The 25,852-nt window shown below is 39.8% G+C and overlaps 1 protein-coding gene across 1 annotated transcript in view; it reads left to right on the forward strand.

Annotated features, from left to right (window-relative positions):
• CDH23 (cadherin related 23) overlaps positions 1–25,852 on the forward strand; it is a 460,126-nt gene that overhangs the window by 130,119 nt on the left and 304,155 nt on the right. Inside the window, exon 6 of the mRNA XM_074232774.1 lies at positions 9,088–9,166. Coding sequence (XP_074088875.1) covers positions 9,088–9,166 — 79 coding nt within the window. The remainder of the gene's footprint in view (positions 1–9,087; positions 9,167–25,852) is intronic.

The raw sequence follows: 25,852 nt of genomic DNA on the forward strand, positions 1-25,852 counted from the left end.
GTTTCTGACTCAGTTCTGACTCAGTTCTTTCTGACTCCAAATCCAATGTCTGCCTCTCATTTGATGTTTTATAGGCATCTCAAACTCAACATGACCAAAACAGAATTCATTATCTTTTCCTGAAAGCTGTCTCTCTTCCCAACTTTCCTATGACTGTCAAGAAAGCTATCATCCTCCCAATCCTCCAAATTTTCAATCATAGTGGCATCTTCAGTTGCACCCATCCGCCCCCCACCATATCAGATCTTGTTTTCTACCGCCACAGTCTCTGTTGTAGATGTCCCCCTTTTCTCCACTCACACAGCCAATGAGTTCAGGACCCCCAACTCTTCTCCCCTGGACTATTACTAATAAGCTTCTAATGGGTTTCCATTCCAGTTCACTCTCCACTCAGCTATCAAAATCATTTCCCTGAAGCTCAGGTATGACTCACCATTATTCAATAGACTAGTCATTCTCTTTAAGGATGTATCAAAGGAACTAGGGATATTGAGACTGAAGAGCCATCTAGGATCAAACACAAAATCCTCTATTTAACATTTAAAATCCTTTCCTCCAGTTTCAGTCTTTTCCTTCCCTTCAAGTACTCTGTCAAGTAGGAGTAAACTAGCACACTTGCGATTCTTCCCAAACAACCATCCATTTCCCACCTCCATGTATTTGCATTAGCTGATCCTCATGCCTGGAATGCTCTCTCCTTCCTCACCCTCTATTCCTAAATTCCCTGGCTTACTTGAAGATTCCCTTCATATCCCACTCTCTGCAGGTCTTTCCTAATCCCATGCTAGTTCCTTCTCACTGAAATTACCTTCTTGTATGCACTTAGTTATTTGCATTTTCCCTTCCTAATAGATTGAGCTGAGGACAAGGACTGCTTTTGTCTTTCTTTGTATCCCCAATATTTAGCACAGTGCCTGATGCATTGTAATTTCTTAATAAATTCTTGTTGACTGTCCTTTAGAAACTCACATTCTAGACGATTACCCCCACCTTGAGCCTTTCAAGAGAGCATTCCATCGTCCCAGCAGACACTCATCATCCCGTCTGTTTATTTAGAGTGAGAAGACCAGGCTGAGTCTATTCCCAGCATGCAAAGCTATAAGACTGGGGATTTGGGCTGCCTGGAAATCTCCGAGCCACAACCCTGAGCCCTCCATCTCAATCTGTTTCTGCTTTTCATCTGTTCCCTGGTTTTGATCCGTAGGTCCCCACAGGGACCAGCAAAGCATATTGTCCAGCCCCATAATCAGAAAGGGGCTTCCTTTCTCTCTGCCTTTAGAAATAAATTTCAGTATATTGAAGAAATAATAATTTAGAGGACTGAAACAAGTACTTCGTGTTCCCAGGAGCACCCACTCCTCTCAGTTAATTCCTTCCTATAATATCTCTAGCCTGTCTGACTGTACCTGTATTAAAAGCTCAAAGTTTTATTAAAAATGGATTTATTTACCAAAAAAAGGAAAGAAACCCCAATCTTTTTTAGGAGATCATCAGATCCTGCTTGCTGAAGCACAGGTGTGTTTCTCATCATAAATTTTAGGCCTTGACCTCTAATTGTCCTCTCCTAGTTGAAATAGCCGCCTCCTTTAGATTTCCAGGCCACACCCTGCAAGACCTGTGTAAAATCCTATAGAGTCCAGAGTCTGAAGTCTTGTCAAAGCTCTCCCACTCAGGATTCATAGGAGCTTGAGCCAACCACTTCACTTCTTGGTAATTCTGGGGGTTTTTTTGCCTGTCAAAGGAGTGATGTTAGGCTAGATTGGAGGTATCAAATTTGAGATCTCATCGGCAAATCTTCCAATTGTGGCCAGAATCAGATTAAAATGCAATTGGAAAATGTTTACTCAAATATACAGTGCAACATTTGTTGTTGTTCAGTCATTTCAGATATTCTGTTACTCCAATTGGAGTTTTCCTGGTAAAGTTACTGGAGGGGTTTGCTATTTCCTTCTCCAGCTCATTTTATAAATGAGGAAACTGAGGCAAACAGGGTAAGTGACTGGCTCAGGGTCTCCTAGCTTGTAAGTGTCTTGAGGGAAGATTTGAACTCACAAAGATGAATCTTCCTGATCCTAGACTCTGTGTTCTATCCACTTTGCCATCTAGCTGCCTTACAACATGACACAATCTTAATTTGTGATTGTCTAAATTACCTGCTTCTCTTTGAGTTTGATACAACTAGACTAGATGACTGGTCCTTAGATGTTCTGTTGTAATTATTGTAAGAATGGGCTCTCTTAACAGGTGGTGAGGGTTTCTTGGAAGTCTGCTGGGCCTAATATGTCTTCTGCTCGCCACTAGACAACACTGGTTGTCTTACATTCATTTTCTTTCTGGTGTATAATCCTATGATCTATCCCATGCCTGTAGTAAGTGCCTAATATAGCCTTATTGACTGATGTTATCAATCTTGCAAGATTATATTTATGTATAGTATGCTATATGATATTTATACATAATTGTATACAATACATAATTATATTTATGTTATGTTGTATTGTTATATTATAATATGCTATGCTTGTGTTTTGTCATGTTATGCTATACTATGTTATGTTATGTTATGTTAAGTTATGTTATGTTATGTTACATTGGTCAGCTATGTGGTACAGTGGATTGAGTAATAGCCCTGAAATTAGGAGGACCTGAATTCAAATCCACTCTCAGACACTTGACACATACTAGCTGTGTGACCTTGGGCAAGTCATTTAACCCCATTGTCTTAAATTTAAAACTTAAATTTAAAAAAGAAGTGATTTCCCTGAGAGCACAAAAATGTTTTTTTTAAAAAGGATGAAGGACAGATATCTTCATCATCATCATCATCATCTTATTATTATATTTATTATTCAAGTCACTTCCTGAATAAGCTTCTCTGTGCTGCCTATGCTCAAATAAACTGACAGATCAGGACCCTGTTCTCAAGGATTTCTTGATCTTGCATTGGGTGTAGACCACACAGAGTGGCTAGAGGTTTGAGTCTTCCTCAAGCCCACCTCCCTCTAATTAACATTTTAAAAATAGAATACTGTTTAGTGTGGTTTTCTTTGTGACCTCTAGGTCTTGCCCTTCTTCTGATCTCTCCTGGTAGAAGGAGCTACGGGTCTCCTTTATTTTACCTATCCTAAGCTTAATAATGTTTTCCCTCTAGGAAATGTCAGAGGCTGGATTCAAACTCCTGCTCTCCTAGTTCCAAGACCAGTGCTCTATCCACTGCGCCAACTAGCTGCCCCCCTAATCTTAGGAACCAGTAGAAAGCACCCTGAATTGGATAGGACAGAACTCTCCTATTTGGGACCAGGGTCTTGTTCAGAGGCAGAAGAAAAAAACATTTAAAAAAATGATTGCACTTTCTTGGTGGGAGGACAAGGGAATAGGAGTCAGAATATTTGGATACTTGGCTTGGGCTTGAAATCCTCAGTGCCTAGGCAGTGCCTGCCATGAAGTAGGTGCTTAATAAATACCTGATGACTGATTGAATATTTATTGTTCTTTAACTGAGGAAACCCAAGGGGAAGATGACCTTTTGTATATTAAAAGAGGGGAGGAAAAACCTCATTAAAAATCAACTCTGATATCAGTTATGATAAATATAATCTGTTGAACTTTAATGGTTCCTTTCTCTATGAATGGGAGTAAACCATTAGCCATTTAATCTTTTATTGTCTCAAGGGCTCTAAAAGGGAAGAGAGAGGCCAAAAAAGGAGAGGGAGGGAAACTACCTAAAGGACGTACAAGATGGTTTATGAGTAGGATTTTCTAGATAAGCTTGAATCAAGGGATAGGAACTAGGGAACTGGGTGTACTATGAGCCAGACTTTGACTAAGTACAGAATCTATCCTTTCTAAGGCTATCCATTTTTTCTTTTGTGCATTGTGTGGGAGCTTTTGAATTTGGTTTTCCTTATGCTTTTTGGAAATTATTACTACAAGTTTCTTCTGAAAATGAGTAACTTTTTCACAACTAAACTAAGTGTAAAGCAGATTTTTTTTTCTCACATCTTTTAAGAAGAAACCAGTATCTCATTACCACCAAGGTGAAGATTAGAGCATGAGGTTAGTAGCAAGATGCAAATCATGGAAAAGCTGGTGAAATGGAGACAAAGAGAGAGTAGGGATAGAGGTAAACTCATCTTGGTGATAGGGTTCAAGATTATATATTTCTTTTTTTTATTTAGGTTTTTGCAAGGCAAATAGGGTTAAGTGGCTTGGCCAAGGCCACACAGCTAGGTAATTTTGAAGTGTTTGAGGCCGGATTTGAACTCAGGTACTCCTGACTCCAGGACTGGTGCTCTATCCACTGCACCACCTAGCTGCCCCAAGATCATATATTTCTAATGGAAAGAAATTTTGGAAATCACCAAAACCAAAGATTTTTTTTTGCCCTCTTTTTGCCATGGACATCTTTGGGGAAGCCTATATGCCTCTTCTCAGAATATTTTTAAAGGCATAAAATAAAATATATAAGACTACAATCAATTGTATTGAAATAAAGTTATCAAAATATTTTTTAAAATAAATAAATTTGGGGCAGCTAGGTGGTGCAATGAATAGAGTGCCAGCTCTGGAGACAGGAGGACCTGAATTCAAATTCAACCTCAGACACTTAATCCCGTTGCCTTGCTAAAAAAAAAAGCAAAAAAATAAATAATATATAAGTTTATGCATCCCCAAGTTAGATACCCCTGATCTAGGATCTGGTACAATCCCCTTATTTCAAAGTTGAGAATCTATGGTCCCAGAATTAAAGTCACTTGACCAGTATTTTAAAGTCAGAAAACTGCACAGTTTAGATTCAACCATAAGATTTGGAGAGTCCAAATTCAATCTCTGACTTGTTGTTTCCCCAGAAGTTTCTCCCTTAAGTAGTTTGGCCTCCCATTTTAACTGATACATCACTCAGGACCTAAGGATTGATGTTAAGGCAAGTAAGGTATCATCAGCTTAGAAATTCTGTCAGAACAATGGGAGGAGGAGGTCTGAAGGGTGAGCTATATATTGGATAGGAACACTCCGTTCCAACCTTGGACTGATAGATGATGACATTGGCACAAGGCTGCCAGGGCCTTCTAGGTGCCCTTATTAGTTATGCAAATACTCCTGCTGACATTCTTCCTGAGGGAGAAAGGACTGCCTCCTGGTCCATTCTCCATAAACCAATACAAACATAGGAGCGAAGGGTTATAAAGGCAGTATACAGTATTTCATTTGTGGTATAGGAAGAGTAGTATGCCTGATGGCTGGGGTGAGAGCAAAGGCTAGGATACTGAGATGGGGAATTCTGTCTTCAGAGTCAGCACTTTTGAATCCCCATAGGCTCTTACCCAAATCATTGCATTGAGCTCTGTGGTCACTGCTGTTGTAGCCTTGCCCCATTGCCAATTTTCCTGTCTGGTTTGTTTGATAATGACATTTAATATACAGGAAAATAATTGCACTAGAGTATCTGCCCTGCTTCTCTTAGACTAGAAAATTCCAAATAACTTCTGTGACTTAGCAGGTCTCTCCCATCATTTATACTCAAGTCATAGAGCTGGGAATGACTTAAGTTAGAAGATGTTTAGACTTATACTCCAAAAAAGACACTAATTCCCTCTACAATGTCCCTGGTTGCCTCACCTCTCCTTAAATGCTCACAAGGACAAATTGCTCACAAGGCAGCCCCCTCCATTTTTGTGTCCACACAAGGCAGCTTGGTACAGTGGACAGAATGTTAGACTTGGAGCCTAGGACTCAGATTCACCTTCTAGCTCTGTGACTTAACTATTCGTGTAAATGAGCAAGTCACTTCAGGTCTCTGGGAGTCAGTTTTCTCATCTGTAAAATGGATGAGTTGGATGAGATAGCCTCTATGGTCCCTTTCAGCTCTGTGATAGAAAATACTTCTTTACACTGAACCATAATTTACTTCCTAATAACCTATGCTCATTGGACCTAATTCTGCCCTCTCTTTGCTTATCATGAACCCTTTAGTCTTCTCTTCATTGGATTAAGAATCCCTTTTTCTATTCCTCATGCAAATATACTGCTTCTTGAATTCAACTTGAATTCAACTGAATTGCTTTGAATATAGCATTCCAGACCCTTAACCATCTTCCAGATAAACACTAGTTTCTTCTCAATGACACTTTTAAATTGTGGAGTTCAGAACTGACTATGGCATTTCAGTTTACCTACATAAAATACAATGGCTTTATTATCTACTTTAAGAGAGAGGTCATACTTCTATTAATATTGTTGCTATTCAGTCAGCCATGACTGAATGTATGCATTCCATGACCCAATTTAGGATTTTCTTGGCAAAGATATAGGAGTGGTTTTCCATTTCCTTCTCCAGCTCATTTTACAAATGAGGAAACTGAGGCAAAGTAGTTTCTAGTAAGTTTCTGAAGCCAGATTTGAACTTAGGAAGATGAGTCTTCCTGACTCCAAATCCAGTGCCCCCTAAATGTCCCTTTTATTACTATAACCTTAAATTATATTAGTCTTGAAATGGCTTCATCAACAGGCTACATACAGTCTATTGGCTCATGTTGACCTCATAGTCAACCGAAGCCCTTCTGACTTTCTCTCATGAACTACTGTTCTCTCAGTTTTGCCAGTGTCATACTGGTTTTTCTATTTGAGTTTTTTCTTTTTTGCTTTGTTTTGTTGTTGTTGTTGTTGTTTTATGAGGCAATGGGGTTAAGTGATCTGCTCAAGGTCACACAACTAGGAAATACCAAGTGTTGAGTCCACATTTGAACTCAAGTCCTCCTGGCTCCAGGGCCATTTCTCTATCCACTGAGACACCAAGTTGTCGTAATTGATTTTTTAAAAACTAAAATGTATTTATCTCTATTACCTTTAGATTTATTCTAGTCTGTCAAGATCTTTTTGAATCTCAATTTTTTTTTCCTATTCTTTCAAGCTTTGCCTAATCAGCAGATTAGCTATGCTTGCCTTCTAGGTCTTTATTCAGGCATTGATGAAATTGTTGAATTGCAAGGAACCAAGAAGAAATCCTTGGAACTGGTACTAGGACCTCAAGTTTAATGTATATTCTCACTCTTCGGGTTTGGGCATTCAGCTAACTGTGAATCTACTAAATTGGGAAGTAGTCCAGCCCATATTTTCAGATGTCTAACCATAAAAGTATCTTGAAAAGATTTTATCAAAAGCCTTGCTGACATTGGTATACTTAATATATAGTATTTCCTTGTTCAACACATCTAGTAAAACTCACAGAAAAAAAAAAGGAAATTAGTTTGGCACAAACTACTCCTTATGAAATTGTATTGGCTCATGCTAAACACCAACATTTTTTCTAAATGCTCTCAAACCATCTACTTGCTGACAATCATACTTTTGCCAAAGACTGAAAATAAGCTCATTGACTGGTAGTTCCTGAAATCTACCTTTTTCTTATTTTTAAAATTGAAACTATATTTTCCTTTCTTTTCTACTGTAACTTCACAACTATAATTACTAAAATTCCATAGAGCAATTTGCTGATTGAACATTTTATTTTATTAGGTTTTTATAAGGCAAGGGGGTGAAGTGGCTTGCCCAAGGCCACACAGCTAGGTAATTATTAAGTATCTGAGGCTGGATTTGAACTCAGGTACTCCTGACTCCAGGGCCAGTGCTCTAGCCACTGCACCACCTAGCCGCCCCAAGAACTTTTTATTTTTTTAATGCCTTGATATGAAATGTATCTTACTCTCTAGAATTGAACTAATTTAAAAGCAATTTAGTGTTTTCTTATATTCCTTTACTTATCTTGGACTTCAATTCCATTTTTTCTATCCTTGTTCTGTGTTCCCTGGAAACAATGAACATGGCTTGGGCAGATTTGGGGAAATAGTAGTAGATCAAAGGGTCTTAAATGCTATGGTCCATATAGCCATGAAGACTTGGACATGATTGAACAATAAAAACAAACTCTAACCCTTTCATTTTGGAGATAATTCTTTATGGTAAAGAAGATAAAAACAAAACACAAGTGAAGTGGTTCCACCTTCTTTCACTTTAACTAAATTTTATTATGCTTTTCCTTGTTTCTCCTCATGCAAACTTCCTCAAGCCATGAGCCTAATCCCATCTCACTTTTCTTGCTCTAAATATAGGTGAAATTTTCAAATCTCTTTTGTTATGCTTAGCACTTTTAACACAGCTTGGTTCCTTCTGCTTCAACCTTCCTGACACTATTTGTGTAGATTTGGACCATTCTTTTAAAATTCATATTTACTTTGCACTCTTCCCATCCCATCTCTCATAAATCATTCCAAATGGGTCTTTCCAATTCTTTGTCAGATACCCCCATCTCTCTCATTCAGTAATCCTTTTTAGAAGAGTACCATTCTATTTTGGTTACTTTGGTAAAAATATTATTTTATGGGAGAAATTTCTCTATTTTTATGTATCTGGGGAAGCTCACAAAGGGACAATGACCTGTCTAAGGCTACATAAAGCTTTGTGGCATATACAAGAGTAGAACCCAGGTGTTTCTTCTTCAAGGTTGCAATTTCATCTCCAATGTGTGACTTGTTTGACTGTAAGGAAATGGGAGATGGGGATGGATGTTGGGGAGAAGAGATTGGAATCAGTCTAGTGTAGTAGAAAGGTCACTAGATTTGGTGTTAGGAGAGTCCTGGTTTTGAATCCTGCATCTGGCACCATTTGTATGACTATGGACAAATAATTAACTTCCCAGTTTCTATATCCTTATCTATGTTTATGCAATATCTAGCACTTCCTTCCCCATTACCATGACAACCATATGTGTATATATGTAATGTTTTGTAAGGTTTAAAAGACTATACTCATTAGCTATTATTAATTTTAGGATTAACCTCCTTTAGAAGACAATTACTTAATGACTTTTGTGCCTAACTTCCCAGAGCAAGAAGGGTACAGATCTGACCTAAGCCCCTGGATTGATCTAGGATCACAAGGATTTTCCCAGTTAGTGTTGGGTGAGGTCTATCCCTCCAGGGGTAGACTTGACTGGGATGGGTGATGGAAACAGCTCTTAGAATGAAGTTAACCAAGGGAGATGTACAGCCCCAATGTGGTACTTATGGTCTCTGTTTTTGTCTCTGGCAGGGTACAACAGTACGCATGATCACAGCGGTTGACCAAGATAAGGGCCGTCCTCGAGGAATTGGCTATACCATTGTCTCAGGTAGGCCTATATTTGTAGGGAGAAACTCCTCTGTCTTGCTGGTAAATAATCTGGACTGTTGGAAAATTGGGGTGGGGTGACTCCATTTGAATTGAGTTCTGAGCAGAAATGGGTTGAAATAGCCCTCTGTAGAGAGCAGTCACTATGCTATTGCTACCCCAGGAGTGTGCTAGAGTCAGCTTTTAGAGGGAAAGCCAATCATTAAAATTTCAGTGTGAGCACTGACAGCTCAAAAATATGCCAACTCTTCAAATTATAACTTGATTTATTGTTTTGTTTACTGTCTAGACTTAAGACAATGGAGATAATAATGCAGATTAAAACTAAAAGTGCATCTTGTATCCTTTTTGGGGGGAGAGCCTATTGTTAAATATCTACCAGCACACCCTTGGTCCAGTATGTAATCCCCCCGCAAAAAAAAAAAAATAAATAAGAACCAGGAGGTCCTTGTGAGGTTGCAACAGCAAGGGAAGAGAAATGGGGCTGACAAGGTGGTGACTTACTAAAGCAAAGATTTGGGGATGTGGAATCCCAGTCTGGTGAAATCATCTTGTGCTATCACTTGAGTTGACCCATGATTTCATTTAGTTTGTTTGTTTGTTTTTCACATGAGGGAATGTTTTGAACTGGGAGGACTGCTGAAAACTCTAGCCCCAAAGAGAGACTATGGGTATCTTTTCAGGAGCAGGGAGACTAATGAAGCTAAATGTCTAATTGCATCACCACTCAGTAAAGGTGCTAAGTTCTGTACTCTTCCCACTCCCATCAATGTATCAGTGTATCCCTTCCATTCATCCATTTGTTCCATGACAACTTCTGACTGACTCTGCCAAGGATATTGGATTATTGAGTTTTGATTATTGCTTTGATGCCAGAATCTAGGAACAATTTTGAGTGAAGAGAGACGATTATCTCCTACCTTCCCTTACACTAACACCCCCACATAAAAATACCTATAGTAGCTATGTACCTAAGAATACCCTGCCTGATGCTGATTTCCAAGGTACAGAGACTGTCTACTCCTATATCATTCTATCCTCTCAGATATTTGGAGATGAAAGAGAGAATCTGTTCTCCAGCTTCTTGGAGTCCACGGAATCTGAAGGACAAGAAGCTCCTCATACTTCAATCTACCTGTATCTGTTGGGTACTGGTCTGGTTGGGCTTCTGGGTTTAAATTCCAGTTCAATTCAGCCAACATTTAAAAGACAAAAATGAAAACAGTTAAAACAATATACACAATGACAATTACAACATCATTGGAAAGAACAAAAGAAAATCAAAACCAAACACTGTGTAATTAGAAACACCAACCTTAGCCCAGAAGAAGAGAGAGCAGAATACAATTCTCTCTCTTTTCTTTGTAAGATAGAAGATTATGGGTGTGGATCCCTCTTTGTTGTATAAGACTTGACTAGTCAGGAAGTTATCTTTGATGAACTGCCTTCATCTGTTAGAAGACATGGCTCTGGGTGGGGCAGAAGGGAAGAATATACTAGGAAATGATCCTGCAAGAACAAAAAAATAGCATTTTTTAAAATGAAAATATCCCACGGGGACTTAAATTTTTCTCCCCGGCCTGGGATAATGTTAATTTCTTTGTATGGCTGGTGCCATCCTGGTAAATGATCAAAGGTTGTTTGAGCAATCTCTGGGTCCTTATTAGATGGCCAGAGGAAGTCATGGGACCAGAGATATTGAAACAGAATCGGGGAAGTCCCTGGGCCCCAACCCCAGCTGGTAGAAAACATTGAGGGACTGAAGAGAGAAGCAGATCTTTTTTATTTTCCTAAATTACAAAGCTAAGAGCTGCCCAGGGCAAGGTGACATGTGGCTGGAATGGAAGGAAGTGCTGTGTGCTAAAAGAATGCCTTATGGAAAGGGAGAAAGGGAGGGAAGGGAACTGCATGTAACTAGTTAGAAAGCTTTGTGACATTAATGATATGTTAGCAGTGTCAAAAAGAAAAATCATAGGATTTATCCAAAGCTCCAGGCTGCTTTCCTCTTTTCCCTGCCTGGGTGTTATACAACAGAGAGCATCCTAAGTCTTGCCTCCATAGCCAGGGATTTGCAGTTCAGCCAAATGGCAGAGAGGATCAGTGGGTACGTGAGTTACCCTTAAGAGAGAAGGAAAAATAGTCCATCGACATTCATTAAATGCCCACTATGTCCCAGGCTGTGCTAAGCACCAGAGCCTAGTTCATGAGGAAGCAGAGCTATTTTCCTACCATCACTAGTTCCAAGCCTGTCCCAGATTGGATCAAGGGACCTTCATGAATTCAGAAAGCATTTCTGAAGTGCCTACTCTGTGCTCAGCACTGGCAAACAATCAAAGAGCTTAGAATCATAGGTCTAGAGTTGGAAAAGACCTTAGAGGCCTTCTAGTCCAGTTTCCACATTTTATACATGGGGAAACTGAATCCAGAGAATTGGATTCCCAAGGTCACTCAGGTATTATATCAGAGGCAAGATGTGAACCCAGATCCTCTGACTCCACTAAGCCAGGTTCCTGCTCTCTTACCAAGTCATAGAATTGATGACTAGCTGTGATGGTGCTGAGTATGTCTCTGAGAGTAATTGCTAACTACAGGAATCCTAGCACCCCAATTCTGGAATCAAGCCCATGAAAGTCCTTTGGATGAAGGATGCTTCTAATTTTTCCTGTCTATCATATCTGCTTCTCATCTCATTTAATTATCCCATCCCACACTGGTCTCTTCCTTTCAAACATCTTCTCATAGGGACAGGCAATGCTGAACTATTCAGAAAGGGGATACAAAGGGGCAATTAGGTAGCACAGTGGATAAGGCCTTGGGCCTGGAGGCAGGAAGATTCATTTCCATAAGGTTGGAATCTAACTTCAAACACCAGCTGTGTGTCCCTGTCTTTAACCTTATTTGCCTCCATTTCCTCATCTGTACAATGTGCTAGAGAAGGAAATATAAGAAAACCCCCAATGTGGTCACAAAGTGTGAGGAATGACTGAACAACAATAGGGTTACAGACTGAATCACTAATTTCATTGGTTTAAGGAAATTCCCAGGTGAGGAAAGTCCTTCTGTCCATGAAGATGAGTTTTCTTGGCAGTTGCTATTCTTAGAGTTGCCTAGAGTGAGGTGTCAAACACTCTCCCTTTGCCACAAGCCCACAATATCACTGAGTGTTGCCCCAACTAGATTAAAAATATTTAATAAAATTTAAAATGCAACTTAGGTAATATCATATTTTAACCCTGTGAAGAGCAGGAATCCTTATGCAAAGATTCATGCCCCTCTTTTCTATTTGAGTTTGATGTCACTGACCTAGAGCAGAAAGGTTAAGGGTCACATAGTCAACAAAGGCAAAACTTGAATCCAGGTCTTCAAAGCCAGCTTTCCAGTCAATGCATCATGCTGCCTCCCTCATCATGTGAATGATCTTATATCATTATTAGTTCTACATCTCCAATTAGACTATCTGTTCCTTGAGCAAAGGGTCTGTGTCTTCTCTTTATCTTTTCTCATTTACTGTGCCTAGCAAAGGGTTGAGCCATGGACAGTCCATAAAGAATTTACTTCTTAGACACATGGCCTTGCTCCTTGGGTACTGGACTGCCTCATTGTAAGGCTAAGATGGGAAATGAAGCATCCAAGAAAACAGGAGGAAGTTGATTTTGGATTCAATATTTGCTTTCGTGGCCAGTGTAGTAATGGCATGAATGAAACAGGATATATTTTGTTTCTGAATCCTGGTGCCTGGCTTACCCAGACCACTTCTTGGCATTTCTAGATAACTGACTATTTGGAGAAAAGTCAATCTAGAATATCTGAATCTTAGGGTTGTCGGAACTCAAAGGTTTTTTTTTTTAAATAAGTAAATGTTAAAACTTGTGGGGAAGAATAAAATACATCTAAAAAAGAATCTTAGGGTTGACAGAGATCTCAGTGGCCAATAAATAGTCTCCAAGACTCCAATGGAATACTTTCAGAATCAGTAAATCCTCTTTCTCCAAGCAAATCTTTCCATTTTGGGTTAGACATCTATTGTTAGAAAGTTGAGGGTTGTTTAATGATGACCTAACATCTGCCTCCCTAGTCTAGTTATGCCTTCTGAAACCAAGGAGAATGACAATTATACTTCCACAATTGCTTGAATATTTAAAGATTTCAGTCATGTCCCCACTAAGTTTTCCCTTCCTTTGGATAAACCTCCAAAAGTTCTTTCAAGTTATTCCCGTATAGTTTCAAATCCCTCTACCATCCTGGTCATCATCCTGTGGGCAAATGCCAACTTAAATATCTGTCCTAATATGTAGTACCTGCAACTGAATCCAGTCCAGTTATCTCCTTCACATCATGACTTTCCTCGTTGTGGTTTTGACATATCATGAGTCAGCATAAGCAATTAAATGAGAATTTGGATGAGTTTTATGGAATCTGTAAACAGAACACTAGGGCCAAAAGATAACACTGAGCCTATGATGAAATATTTTACCCAAATTTTACAATAATTACAATTTTACTGCAAACATTCCAAAAAGAAAAATAAAAAATTCAGACTTTTTCTCTCATACAAAGAGGGGGCCACAAATTTTTAAAAAGATTTCCCAGATCACAGGTGTGCCATGCCCCTAATCCCCCAGGACATGGAAAAGGTAACTGTACAGAAGAGAATTGGACTAACTTTGTGAACCATAGACATAACTATCTATAGTGGAACCACCTTCTTGCTTCTGTCATCAACCTCTGAAGATATTTTCACCATGTTGGTCAATCAGCAAGGATTTATTAAGCCCCCTAAATAAGTACCAGACATCACCGAAGGCAATGGAAATACAAAGATAAAAAGGAAGCAATTCTTGCCTTCAATGAGTTACATTCTAGTAGGGGAAGCAACATGTACACAAACAATCTTCTAGTAGGGGAAACAGCATCTACAGAATTTACAAAATAAAGGCAAAGCCATTTCAGAGGGTGGAAAGTCACCATTAGCTGGAGTAAACTCTGGATTCTTAGAGGCAGGGGTGAGGAGGAAGTGTGTTCCAGGCTAGAAGAATAGTATGTACAAAGGCACGGAGATTGGAGATGTAAGACCATGTATGAGGGAGAGCAATATGACTGGAAAATAGTGGGATGATGTCAAAAGCATATCTGATTTACTCCAAAGGCAGTGTTCTATCGAGCATTCTGAACTTTCACAAATGTTGAAGATAGACTCAGAGAATCAATTCTGGACACATTTTTGAAGTAAGAGTCTACCTTCACTTTTCCACTCTCTTGAGACTTCACCTCTTCCTTGTCACCTTTAGGCATCCATCTTGCTCCCTCGGCCACTGTTTGAAGGGTAGATTGTAAGCTTGATAAGGATGATCAATAATGAAATCCATCCTGTTCCCAAGAGCACCAGAATCTGATTTCTGAATCAAGGTCTGACCATTCTCAAATAGAGAAAAAAGAGAACTGCTGTCCCTGGATTACAGGCTTCAGAAGATCAGTTAGTCAGTAAAGACAGTGAGTGATACTATAGTATGCAGCAGCATCCCAAGAGCTATGAAAAGGCAATCATTACCTGATGGTACAAAACACATAAGAACCTTAGAATATATTCTAAGGGCAAAAGTGCTGCAAGCCACACCAACTGCTAGACTTTGTAAATGGAAAGGTATTATAATTAATGGCATTACAGATATGTACAGGTGAAGACTCAAACAGTAATGATAAATGAACTAGAATAATTCTGAAGGAAGGTCTCCAGGAAAGTGCCACATGACTCTGTGATCAATTTGGTCTCATTCAGCATTTTTATCAGTACCTTGGAGGAAGGTTTCAATGACACATGTATCAAATCTGTAGATGACACAAATCTGAAAAATAGGACACACAATAAAATCAGAATAGAAAAAAATTATCAAATTATTAGAATCATAAGCAGAATCTGGTTAAGTTAAAATCAAATAGGGATCATTAGAAAAAAAATTGTGTGAGTACAATAGATGGAGTTGCACATACACTGACTGGGGTTGAGGATCTTGCATGGTGAGATGACAGTTTGTGTGAAGGTCACCTGGTGACTTTAGTGGGAGGAAGCTTCCATGGGATGAGTCAACAAGGTGGCATTTCATCACTCACGAAAACTAACACCATCCAAGGCTGCATTCACCAAAGCATATCATTCTGGACAAGGGAAGTTGTTGCTCTGTCGTGTTCTGCCCTGCTTGGATGACATATGGACTTTAGTGCTCAGTTCCAGGTGCCATATTTGAGAAAGGACATTAACAAATGAACACATCCAGATGAAGGTGACCAGGATGATGATGAAATTGGAAATAATTCTATACAAGAATTGGTTTAAACCAGGTTTTGTGTCAGACACATTGGAGCCTGGAGGTTATTGACCCCTTATCAGGATAATATTTTAAAAATCCATCATATAAAATATATAGGGTAATAATAATATTCATAGGCCACTTAATATGTGCCAGACACGGTGTTAAGTACATTACAATTATCGTCTCACTTGCTCCTCCCTGTGAAGTAGGTGTTATTATTATATTCTCATTTTTACAGATGAAAAAACTGAGACAAGCAGAGGTTAAGTGACTTGGCCAAGGTCACAAAGTTTGCAAGTGTCTGGAGCCATAATTTAAATCAGATCTTCCTAGCCCAAGGACCAGCACTTTATCTACTGCACCACCTAGCTGCCCTCAAAAGAAACCAATTATATTGAGATACAGTTATCAAAAATATATATTTTTAAAAAGTTCATGAGCCCCAAGTAAAGAGCCAAGCATGAAATGACCCACCCAAAAGGGGGCACAATAGCTACCTTAAATATTTGAAGTACTCTCATGGGGAAGAGGAGAAAGATTGTTCAGTTTGGTCTCAGGGGGCAGGAATGGCTGCAATCAGTGGAAGCAGAGAGGCCAATTTCAGCTTATATAAGAGAAAACGTTCTGACAATGAGAGCTATTCAAAAGGGTTGTAGGGAGGGGGCAAGGGCAGAATCTAACTTGAGAGAGTGTGCATTCCCACCACTAGAAAGCTTCAGAAAAAGCTGTAGAGGCTGTTCATCCTTCAGTCACGGCTTGGAATAGGTGACCCTTGAACTCCCTTTGAGCCCTGAGTTTCTCTGGTTTTATGATTTAAACAGATTTAACCTCCTGCGTCACTCTGTTGTTCCATCCCCCACTGGGGCCCCAGCAGCAGGTGGGATTTATATCCTCCAATGAGCAGGTCTTCCCTTTACTAATGACCCTTCTGTTTTGCCAAGTACAAAGAGCCAGCTTCACAGTTTTATCAGGTAAGTTATGGCCCTATTTCCATCATTTTGTTCTCAGCCTGTCAAAGCCAAACTGAGACTGAGGGATGACAAGGTGATTTTCCTTGGGAGGGACCTGGCTCAGATCCCACCATTCTCCCAGTAGCTGGCCCCTGTCTCCACCATGAGCCAATAGCTTCCATTTCTCCAAAGCCAAACTGGGGCAAATTAAAGAGAAGTTGGCATTCCAGTTAAATTGAGGCAAATCCCAGTTTCCTCATTTGCAAAATGAGGGGATTTGATTAGATGATATCTAAAGTATCTGACATCTTCTCTATCTAGCATTTATAGATGGCCTTAAGACTTGCAAAGCAAAATACTGTATTTTTTAGTATATTATCTCCTTTGAGCTCCAAAGCACCCCAATGAAGTAGATGCTATTATTGTATGGTGAAATTAAATGACTTGTTTAGAGTCCCATAGCTAGGAAGTATCTGAGGTAGGATTTGAATGCAGATCTTCCTTTCTCCAAGTTTTGTATTCCATCTATATGTCACCTCAAGTCATTATGACATGATCTTGACCTTCACCATCTCGGTCACTGTCCTCTATAGATGCTCTTCAGTTTATCAATGCTCCACCAAAAACATGTCTGGGAGTCCCAACCTCATGCGAATGATTCGCTTCTCTAGTGCCAAGTAATAAGAATAACAGCTACCCCAATTTCTAGACTATGGTTGGCATAAAGAGGCATTTAGTTTCCTTGCACTTCTTAACCAGATTTAGCCTTTGGCTGGCTTCTTCAGGCATAGCTACATAAAGGGTCGTGACCGAGGTATGGGAGCCACAGCTGACATTTAGAATGGAAACCCAACTCAAAGTAGCTTGGATCTGCCCTCAAGAAACTAGGCCCTGAAGTAGAATATCCTAGATTCTTGAACCAGAGCCACTAGGATAGGATCATTTCCCTTCCCCCCATTCTTCTTCCCTCAGCCAAAAAAGACCCCATTGCCCCATGAAGGATTTCCAAGCACCCCTACCATCTTGAGGGCATTCATTTCCCAATTCTTCTTCCTCCTTCCATCCAGGTTCAGATTCAGCATAACCCATAAAATTTCCCTGGATTCAATTCAGAACCTTCCTTAGTCAACTCAGTTCATCACATTAAGCAAATATTTAATACCTACTAGGAAGGGAATGTATACTGTGCTATTTTTTTCAGTTAAGAAAGTGCAATGTATCCCACAAGAACTAATCCACAATAATCTCTAGGCAGATTTAGGCCAATTATCTCCTATGAAGATCCTCATATTCCAAACAGAGAAACTAAGATGTGTGGGGCAGTAAAAAGAACACTGAATTTGATTGTAGAGAACCTATGCTCAGATCTTAACTCCACCACTTAGCAAGGTTTGACCTTGTTTAAATCTCTTAACTTTTCTGGACCTCAGTTTCCTCAACCATAAAATAAGGGTGCAAGGGGTTGGACTAGATGCCTTTAAAGGTCTTTTCCAGTTCTAAATCTATGAATTTTTCATCCTAAGGAAGATATCACCAACTAAGACCCAAAACCCTTGACTCTTAGCTGGAAAAAGGACGGCCTCTTTGAGTGATCATCCCTTAATAAAAGGATTATAAAAACAGAGATTTAAAGCTGGGAAGGATCTTAAAAGTCATCTAAGCCAACCTTTCATTTTACAAATAGGGAAAGTGGGACTGACAGAGGTGAGTGACTTACCCAAGTAAATATAGGATATGCACTCAGTTTCTCTGACTCCAAATCTTGCACTTTCCACCTGGACCTGGCCCCAAACAGTCAAGATCTGGATTAGTGTCCTAGAGTCTTGGAGCAGAGCCAACAAGACAAGATTATTTCCTTTCTCTGTACCACACTGTCTTAATCTGTTCTCACCACTGGACCTTCCTACCATCACTCCCCAAGAATCAAATTCCTTGCAAACCAATCAAGCACAAGAAGGAGAAAACTGAGCATGGAGTTTGAATTGACAAGCAGACTCACAGACCAACAGCCACCACATATGCCAATAACTTAATCAGTGCCCCTGGGTACAGCCTGGTGGGGGGCAGCTATCATAGTAGACAATCATGCAGAATACATCAAAGCCACCAGTGATTAAACTGTTTTGCATTTTTCTTCCCCTTAAAAGATGAAAATCCAAGGAAAAGCATAACTGCCTGAAAAATCTCATTCATGAGCCGCTGTCCACGGTATCTCAACATCACAGGCAATTTCTAGGAGCCCCCTAAGCCTGCCATGGATTCCTGGCACAAGGGGGAAATTAAGTTGGCTGGAGTAAGAGCTCAAATTTATCGAGTCATAGATTTTGAGATAAAAAAAATCACTGAGGTCAACTAATCCAGCTGCTTTATTTTACAGATGAGGACAAGGATATCCAGAAAGGTTAAGCTTCTTGCCCAAAGTAACACAGGAAGCAAGTGAAAGGGTAAAGAATTTGAAACAATCTGGTATACCCTCCTGCCTCCATCATAGCACCTAAGATTGGAAAGGTGAAACAGGGCAAGGCTCTAGGAGACTTTGGATGCTGAGAGGAGTTTTTGATCAGGGATGAAAGCGAATCAAAGCTGTGATGAAGGAAGCTAATTCTGGAAGTGATTAATGGATGGATTGGATTGGAGTCAGAGATTACTACAGACCAAACCTTGGGCTGAACATTGGACTTTGCAGGTTGTGCTTGGTTCTACCCCTGTGTGACTTGGATTTTATTGACATTCTTTTCTAGATATAGCATTCCCTGTCTTTAAAGTTCTTCCTTATCTATAAAAATCTTAGCCACTAAGATTTTCAGAAAAAAATAGCTTTATGCAGAGAATGGCCTCTTTTGCATAAAAAACCCTCAGTTTCTCAGCCTGAAACAGTGTACAACTTGTGGAACTTGGAATCAGAAAGACCTGGGCTTAATTCTGCCCTCTGGACCTTTTTCCTTTCCCTTTCTTACTCTCAGATCACTGGACCTCCAGAGATTTCATGTCTCTCTCAACTTTAAAACTCTAGTCTGAGGGCCCAAGATACTCCAAGTGGTAAATATATCACAGCTGTCCACCTCAATCTTCCCAGGTCATGGAGTTGGAGAGAAAAAGGATGGCCTTTTTCCCTATTTGTAAAATGAAGAGTTGAATTAGATGACTTTTAAGATCCTTCCCAGCTTTAAATCTATGTTTCTATAATCCTTTTATTAAGAGATCAGGGATGATTACTCCAAAAGGCCATCCTTTGCTCTATTATCTGAAAGAAGGGCATCAGAGAATGTAATTAGTTAATGTCTCTAGGATGCTTTGAATGTGAAATCTAATGAGATCCCATCCCAGATTTCCAGCTCCTCTTTTCAGTCAATTCCCCAGCTGGCTGCTCGATGAAACCTGCTCATGTAGACCCCAGCCAGCTCTAATCTGAAATAAAAGTTTTTATTTATATAGCCTGATATCTGGTGCAAAGTTAAATCATACAAGAGAAAAAGCAATAAAAGAGAGAGATTAAGTGTAAGGCACCGTCTTAGGTCTGCCCTCTTGCAATATGGCTACAAAGATATTAAGCCCAAACTCACCCATGATCCTGCCCTCTCCCTTCTGTGTCTCTTGGCTATGCTGGAAAGTAACCCCCCTCCATGGGTCAATAGTAAAGCTGATCAGAGAGAAATGGAGGGGAAGTGAGGTAGGAGGAGAGAGAGGGTGGGAAGAAAGAAAGAAGAAAGAGAAAGAGGAGAAAGGAAAAAAGGAGGAGGAAGAGGAGGAGGAAACTAGGGAGAAACTAAAGGGACATTTATTCTGATTCCTCCCCAAAGAAGACATGAAAGAACTTGGTAAAGGTTTTGTACCTCTAATATTCCACCTCTCTCTCTCTCTCTCTCTCTCTCTCTCTCTCTCTCTCTCTCTCTCTCTCTCTCTCTCTCTCTCTCTCTCCCACCCCAAAATGACAACTGCTGTTGTGATTTCCAGAGAAAATACTAGGTGCTGACCTCTACAGCTTGTAGGGGAGAAGGTAAATTGAGTAGTTAATCAGTCTATCGTAAACCACCACAAAGCTCATACCTCCCCTAGAAACATTAACCCCATGAACAAGCCTGCACGAGGTACTATGTGAAATATGCAGAATTCTAATATGTTTCCCTGCCATGTAAGAGAGGATCTCATATTCAAAGTGGGGAGACAAGTCATAAACATACTAAAATATGATTAATTTTAAGAGACAGGGGCCAAATGAGGGGTACAGTCTGTAGCAATTCAGAGACATAAACTATCACTGGGGATGGAAGTAGGAGGAGGAGACTAGAAGGAGGAGGTGCCACAGTCAATCCACTACCATTTATTTGGCAGCTACTATGTTCCAAACACCATGCTAGATCTGGGTGTAAGGAAACAAAAATGAAACTCTCTCCAGAAGCTTACATTCTATCAGAGGAGACAATTCATACACGTCCTAAAGTATATAAAGAATAAAGACAAGATAGTCTTTAAATGTGAATGGGATTTCCAAAGATGGAAAAAAGACAGTTGAGGCCATCTAATCCCAACCCTTTATTTGACAGATGAAGAAGGGGCAAATATAGGAACACAGACTCAGAGATGGAAATGGGTGTGGCATGTTGAGTCTTATAAAGAGTTGAATGAGGGCTGACTAGGTGGCCTAGTAGATAGAGTACTGGCCCTGGAGTCTGGAGTACCTGAGTTCAAATCTGGCCTCAGACACTTAATAATTACCTAGCTGTGTGGCCTTGGACAAGCCACTTAACCCCGTTTGCCTTGTAAAAACCTAAAAAAAAGAGTTGAATGAAGGAGAAACAATCTAACTAGAGGGGAGATTATGTAGACAAGAGAATATAGAGAACAGTCTGGAACAGTGGGTTGAAGTTAAACTGTGGAAGTTCTTGAACACCAGATTAAGAAATAAATATCCTAGATGTTCTTATAACCTCAGGGGAGTATCTAGATTATCCTAGATGTAGGAATTCGAATGGAAGGCCTTTAAAGGCAGGAATCTGTTCATTTTGCCTTTGGGTCCTTGGTGCCCCATCGAGGGCTTTGCACAAATCAGTGTTTGTTGAATAGAATTGAAATGAACCCAGAATCATACAACATTTCAGTGGACTCCTTGAACACAGCAAAGGGCCACTTTGTAGTCATGTCCTTCCCCTGAATCAATTAACTGGCTGGCCCCCATTCAAATATTTGGTCAATATTCCAGAAATGGAGATTTCAGAGGCAGATTGAATGAGCCAGATAGTTACAGACTTTGATTGAACTGAATAAATATTCCCACACAGAATGAATTTGTTGTGTCAAGCCATATTCTTCTGTACTTCCCTCCCATCCTCATCCTTCCAAAAAGGCATCCTTTGAGTGTTGGTCTTAGACTTTTCTGACTACAATTTCTAACGTGATCTACTATCATTATTCAGTCATGTCCCACGTCATTTAGGTTGAAGAGAAGTATGAGATGGGGCAACGTTGTACCAGCCTCTCTGCACATAGAAGTCTATTTTAAAGGGTAGGATACCTTACTCTGCAGTGAGAACTGAATTTTTAAAATGAGCTTAAGTCATTGCAGAAGACATATAGATCAGACATAAGGCAGCACTTCCTAATAAAAAAAAAAGCTGGATATTCTCATTAGAAATGTTTAAATATTAGATGTTCATTATTCAGATAACAAATATTTTTTGAACACAATCTATGTTTAGGGCTCTAATAATATATAGTCCATATGTTCAAGGAGTATATGTTTCATTTGGGAGATGCCATGATACTTTAATGAGTCTGGGGTCCCACTGATGTGGGAACTTCCTTCAAGAGTACACATCACAGCCCATCCAAACTTTCTTATCCTTGGGCAACTCTATTCTTCACCTCCAATAAATCCTCTTTATGTACCCAACTAAGTGGGAATTTTCCTCTAATGAATATCTGTTGACTTTGGTTAGATATCAGTGGTACAATCAGACACTTCATCTCATTTTAGATATACTCTCATCTCATCTCCTTTTTAGGAGATGCATCTCTGAAAATATCATTTATGCTGCCTCTTTTCAGTAATACTTCACTGGGCACAATGGCTTGAGTGACCTCAGATGCTAGCTGGGTGACCCTTGGCAAGTTACTTAAACCAGTTTGACTCAGTTTCCTCATCAGTAAAACAAACTGGAAAAGAAAATGGCAAAGCACTCTAGTATCTTTGCTAAGAAAACCCCACATGACTGAAACAACTGAACAACAACTCATTAGAAGCATATTCAATATACTCCTATCCACCATCCTTCTCTCTATTACCCTTTGGGGAACCCATAGAATTCTTCAGACTGATATTCCATGACTCACAGTCTTCACTATCACCAGAATTATGTTCTGATTTTGAAGATGAACCTTTTTTTTCCTCGATAAAATGTTGTAGTCATTAAAAGTATTGCAGAATTTCCCAAAGACAATCCAGACCACCCTTTTTTCCTGTCCAGGTCTGAGTCAAGTTCATTGTTCAGTAACTCCAGCAGGCAGTGACTGATAAATTCCAAAGTGAGCTACTAGAGAGGGCTAGAAGAAGTCTAAGACTCTGGAGGAAGGATAAACAGCAAAGGCAACATGGAAAAACTGGTAGATATTTCCTCATCTATAAAATGGGGAAAGCAGTATCTGCTTACATACTCCATCACATTTCTTTTTTTTTATTTAAGGCAATGGGGTTAAATGACTTGCTCAAGGTCACACAGCTAGGCAATTATTAAAGTAACTGAGGCTGGATTTGAACTCAGGTCCTCCTGACTCCAGGGCCATTGCTCTATCCACTATGCCACCTAGTTGCCTCCTTCCATCACATTTCTTGAGGATAAATTATAGATTCTTTTTCTGGATTTTTTTTGGGGGGGCAAGGCAGTAGGGTTAAGTGACTTGCCCAAAGTTATATAGCTAGGTAATTATTGGTTGAAGCCAGATTTGAAGTCAGGTCCTTCTAACTCCAGGACTGGTGCTCAATCCACTGTACCACCTATCTGCCCCCCTGAATTGTAGATTCTTAAAATCATTTGAAAGCATGTTAGAGATCATTAAGTCTAACTTTTTCACCTTTGAGATGAGGATACTGAGGTTCAGAGAAGAGAGTGATTTGGGTAAAGTCTCCAAGTAATGAACACCAGAACCAGTGTTCTTTCTACTAGCCCCACCACAGTGATTCTTAGATTTGGAAAGAAACTCAGAGACTACCCACTCCAATTTTCTACCAGCATCATTACTGCCCTCTATTGTACCCCCTAACAAGTGATCATCTGACATCTACCTGAAGACCTCCGGTTATGGAAAACTCATTGCCTACATAGTACAGTGAACCTGGAGTCATTTCAGTTATTTCCGAATCTTTGTGACCCCATTTGGGGTTTTCTTGAAAAAGATACTGGAGTGGTTGACCATTCCCTTCTCTAGATCATCTTATAGAAGGGTAAGCTGAGTTAAACAGGGTTAAATAACTTGCCCAGGGTCATACAACTGGTAAGAGTCTAAAACCACATTTGAAATGAGGTCTTTCAGACTTCAGTTCTGGTTTACCACCTATCTACTGCTGGAGTCAGGAAATCTGAATTCAAATTCAGCCTCATACTTTCTAGCTCTGTGACCCTGAGAAAGTCATTAAACATCTGTCTGCCTCAGTTTCATCCTCCCTTAAGTGGGAATAAATTCCTTGAACTGTCTGAAAGGCCAGAGGCTCTTCACCTTTTTGTTTCATGGACTTTCATGGAAATGTCTGTTGAAATCCATCAACCTCTTCTTAGGAAAAAAAAGTTTTCAAATGTATAAAACAAAATATGTAAGATTCCAAAGGAAACCAAGGGTCAATGTATATCAGTGTAAGAGTGTTTGTATATAATTTTTTTTCACATCCAAGTTCGTGGCTCCCATGAAATCTCTTGCTAAGAAAACCCCACATGACTGAAACAACTAAAGACAAGGGACAGTTTCACTTTTTCATCTGCATTCCCATGTTTAGCACAGTGCTATAGATAATAGGCACTTCATAAATGCTTTTAGATTGTAGATTGATGGGAGACCCTTTTCAAGTTAAATAATGTGGAAATGTGGTGGGTCTCTTCTGTGATTTCACCAATAGCAATCATTGATTTAAGAGTAGGAGCAGAGGGGTAGCTAGGTGGCACAGTGGATAGAGTACCCACCCTGGAGCCAGGAGGACCTGAGTTCAAATTTGACCTCAGTCTCTTGATACTTACTAGCTAGTTGGCCTTGGTCAAGTAACTTAACCGCATTGCCTCACAAAAACTAAAAGAAAAAAGAGTAGGAGCAAAGAAGGTTTGGTTGAGGGGAGGGGAGGGTGTCTCAGAATTGAGACTTAAAGTATGGAGCAAGGAGGATTAATTGAGCAAGGCATTACATGGTAGAAGCTACTGCCTCCTTTGTTTGCTATAAAATCAAGATGGTAAAGGAAAGAAAATTAAGCTGGAACTGGAATGATGGATGGACAAGGAATGGAGAGAAGAATTGAAAAAATAAATATACTGATGAAAATGAAGAATAAGTCTAAGAAGAGTAAGACTGGAGGAGAGATTGAAAGGCAGAAGACTGTCATCAGAGAGATGACTTTAAGAGTCTGATATCTTTTGAAATGAATCAAGTCTTACCGTGTGAGTAGCTAAGATAAGGTGGGATCACAAGTTATGGATGTCATACTCATGAAGGAACTAGTTGGCCAGAGTTTTGAAAAGGTTAATTAATGCAAGCATTGAATTCATTGATAAGGGGGTAGGGGGTTGGGCTGGAAAGAAAATACCCAAATTCATTGAGGAAGTACTTTGCCTAATAACAGCAACAGCAAGGTTGCACTGGGAAGGTATGGAAGGGATATGCCAGCTTCCCCACCTGACCCTATCTGTGAAGTGATTGGAGAAGGGGAAAGGGAGAAAATGAACAGCCAGTACTGGTCTGGAGAAAATGGTAAAGGATGAGGAATCTTTAAGAGAAAGCCAAATTTCAGTGAGGACCAGAAGATGGAAAGTGTATGAGAGAGAGAAGGAGAGAGAGAGAGACCTTGGAAGAAGTGGATGGATATTGTTAGCAAAACACTGGGCTGATAACCTCTAAGGTCCTTTATAATTCCTCTTCTCTGATTTTTGAGATTCCATCCTACAACGTTACCCCCCCCCCAAATGCTTCCCTAGAAGGGGGAGCCCTCCTTAATAGCCAGATCAAATACACATAGGCTTTTGTCCTCTTTAGAAGATACAAAGTTGATGTGCATCCTGGCTATGCCTTCCTGTCTACAGTTCCCTTCTGTAAAATGGGATGGGTCCCTGACTCTCCAGGGGGTGAAATACTGAAAGGTCAAGTCTAAGCTCCTTCTCCTCCTTCAAAGGCTAGTAGTGAATGAAAGATTTATTTGAACTCCTAATTAAAAGAAACTCAAACTGGAAATAGAGACCT

This window comes from Macrotis lagotis, chromosome 4 (genome assembly GCF_037893015.1).
Source record: "Macrotis lagotis isolate mMagLag1 chromosome 4, bilby.v1.9.chrom.fasta, whole genome shotgun sequence".
Lineage (NCBI taxonomy): Eukaryota > Metazoa > Chordata > Mammalia > Peramelemorphia > Peramelidae > Macrotis > Macrotis lagotis.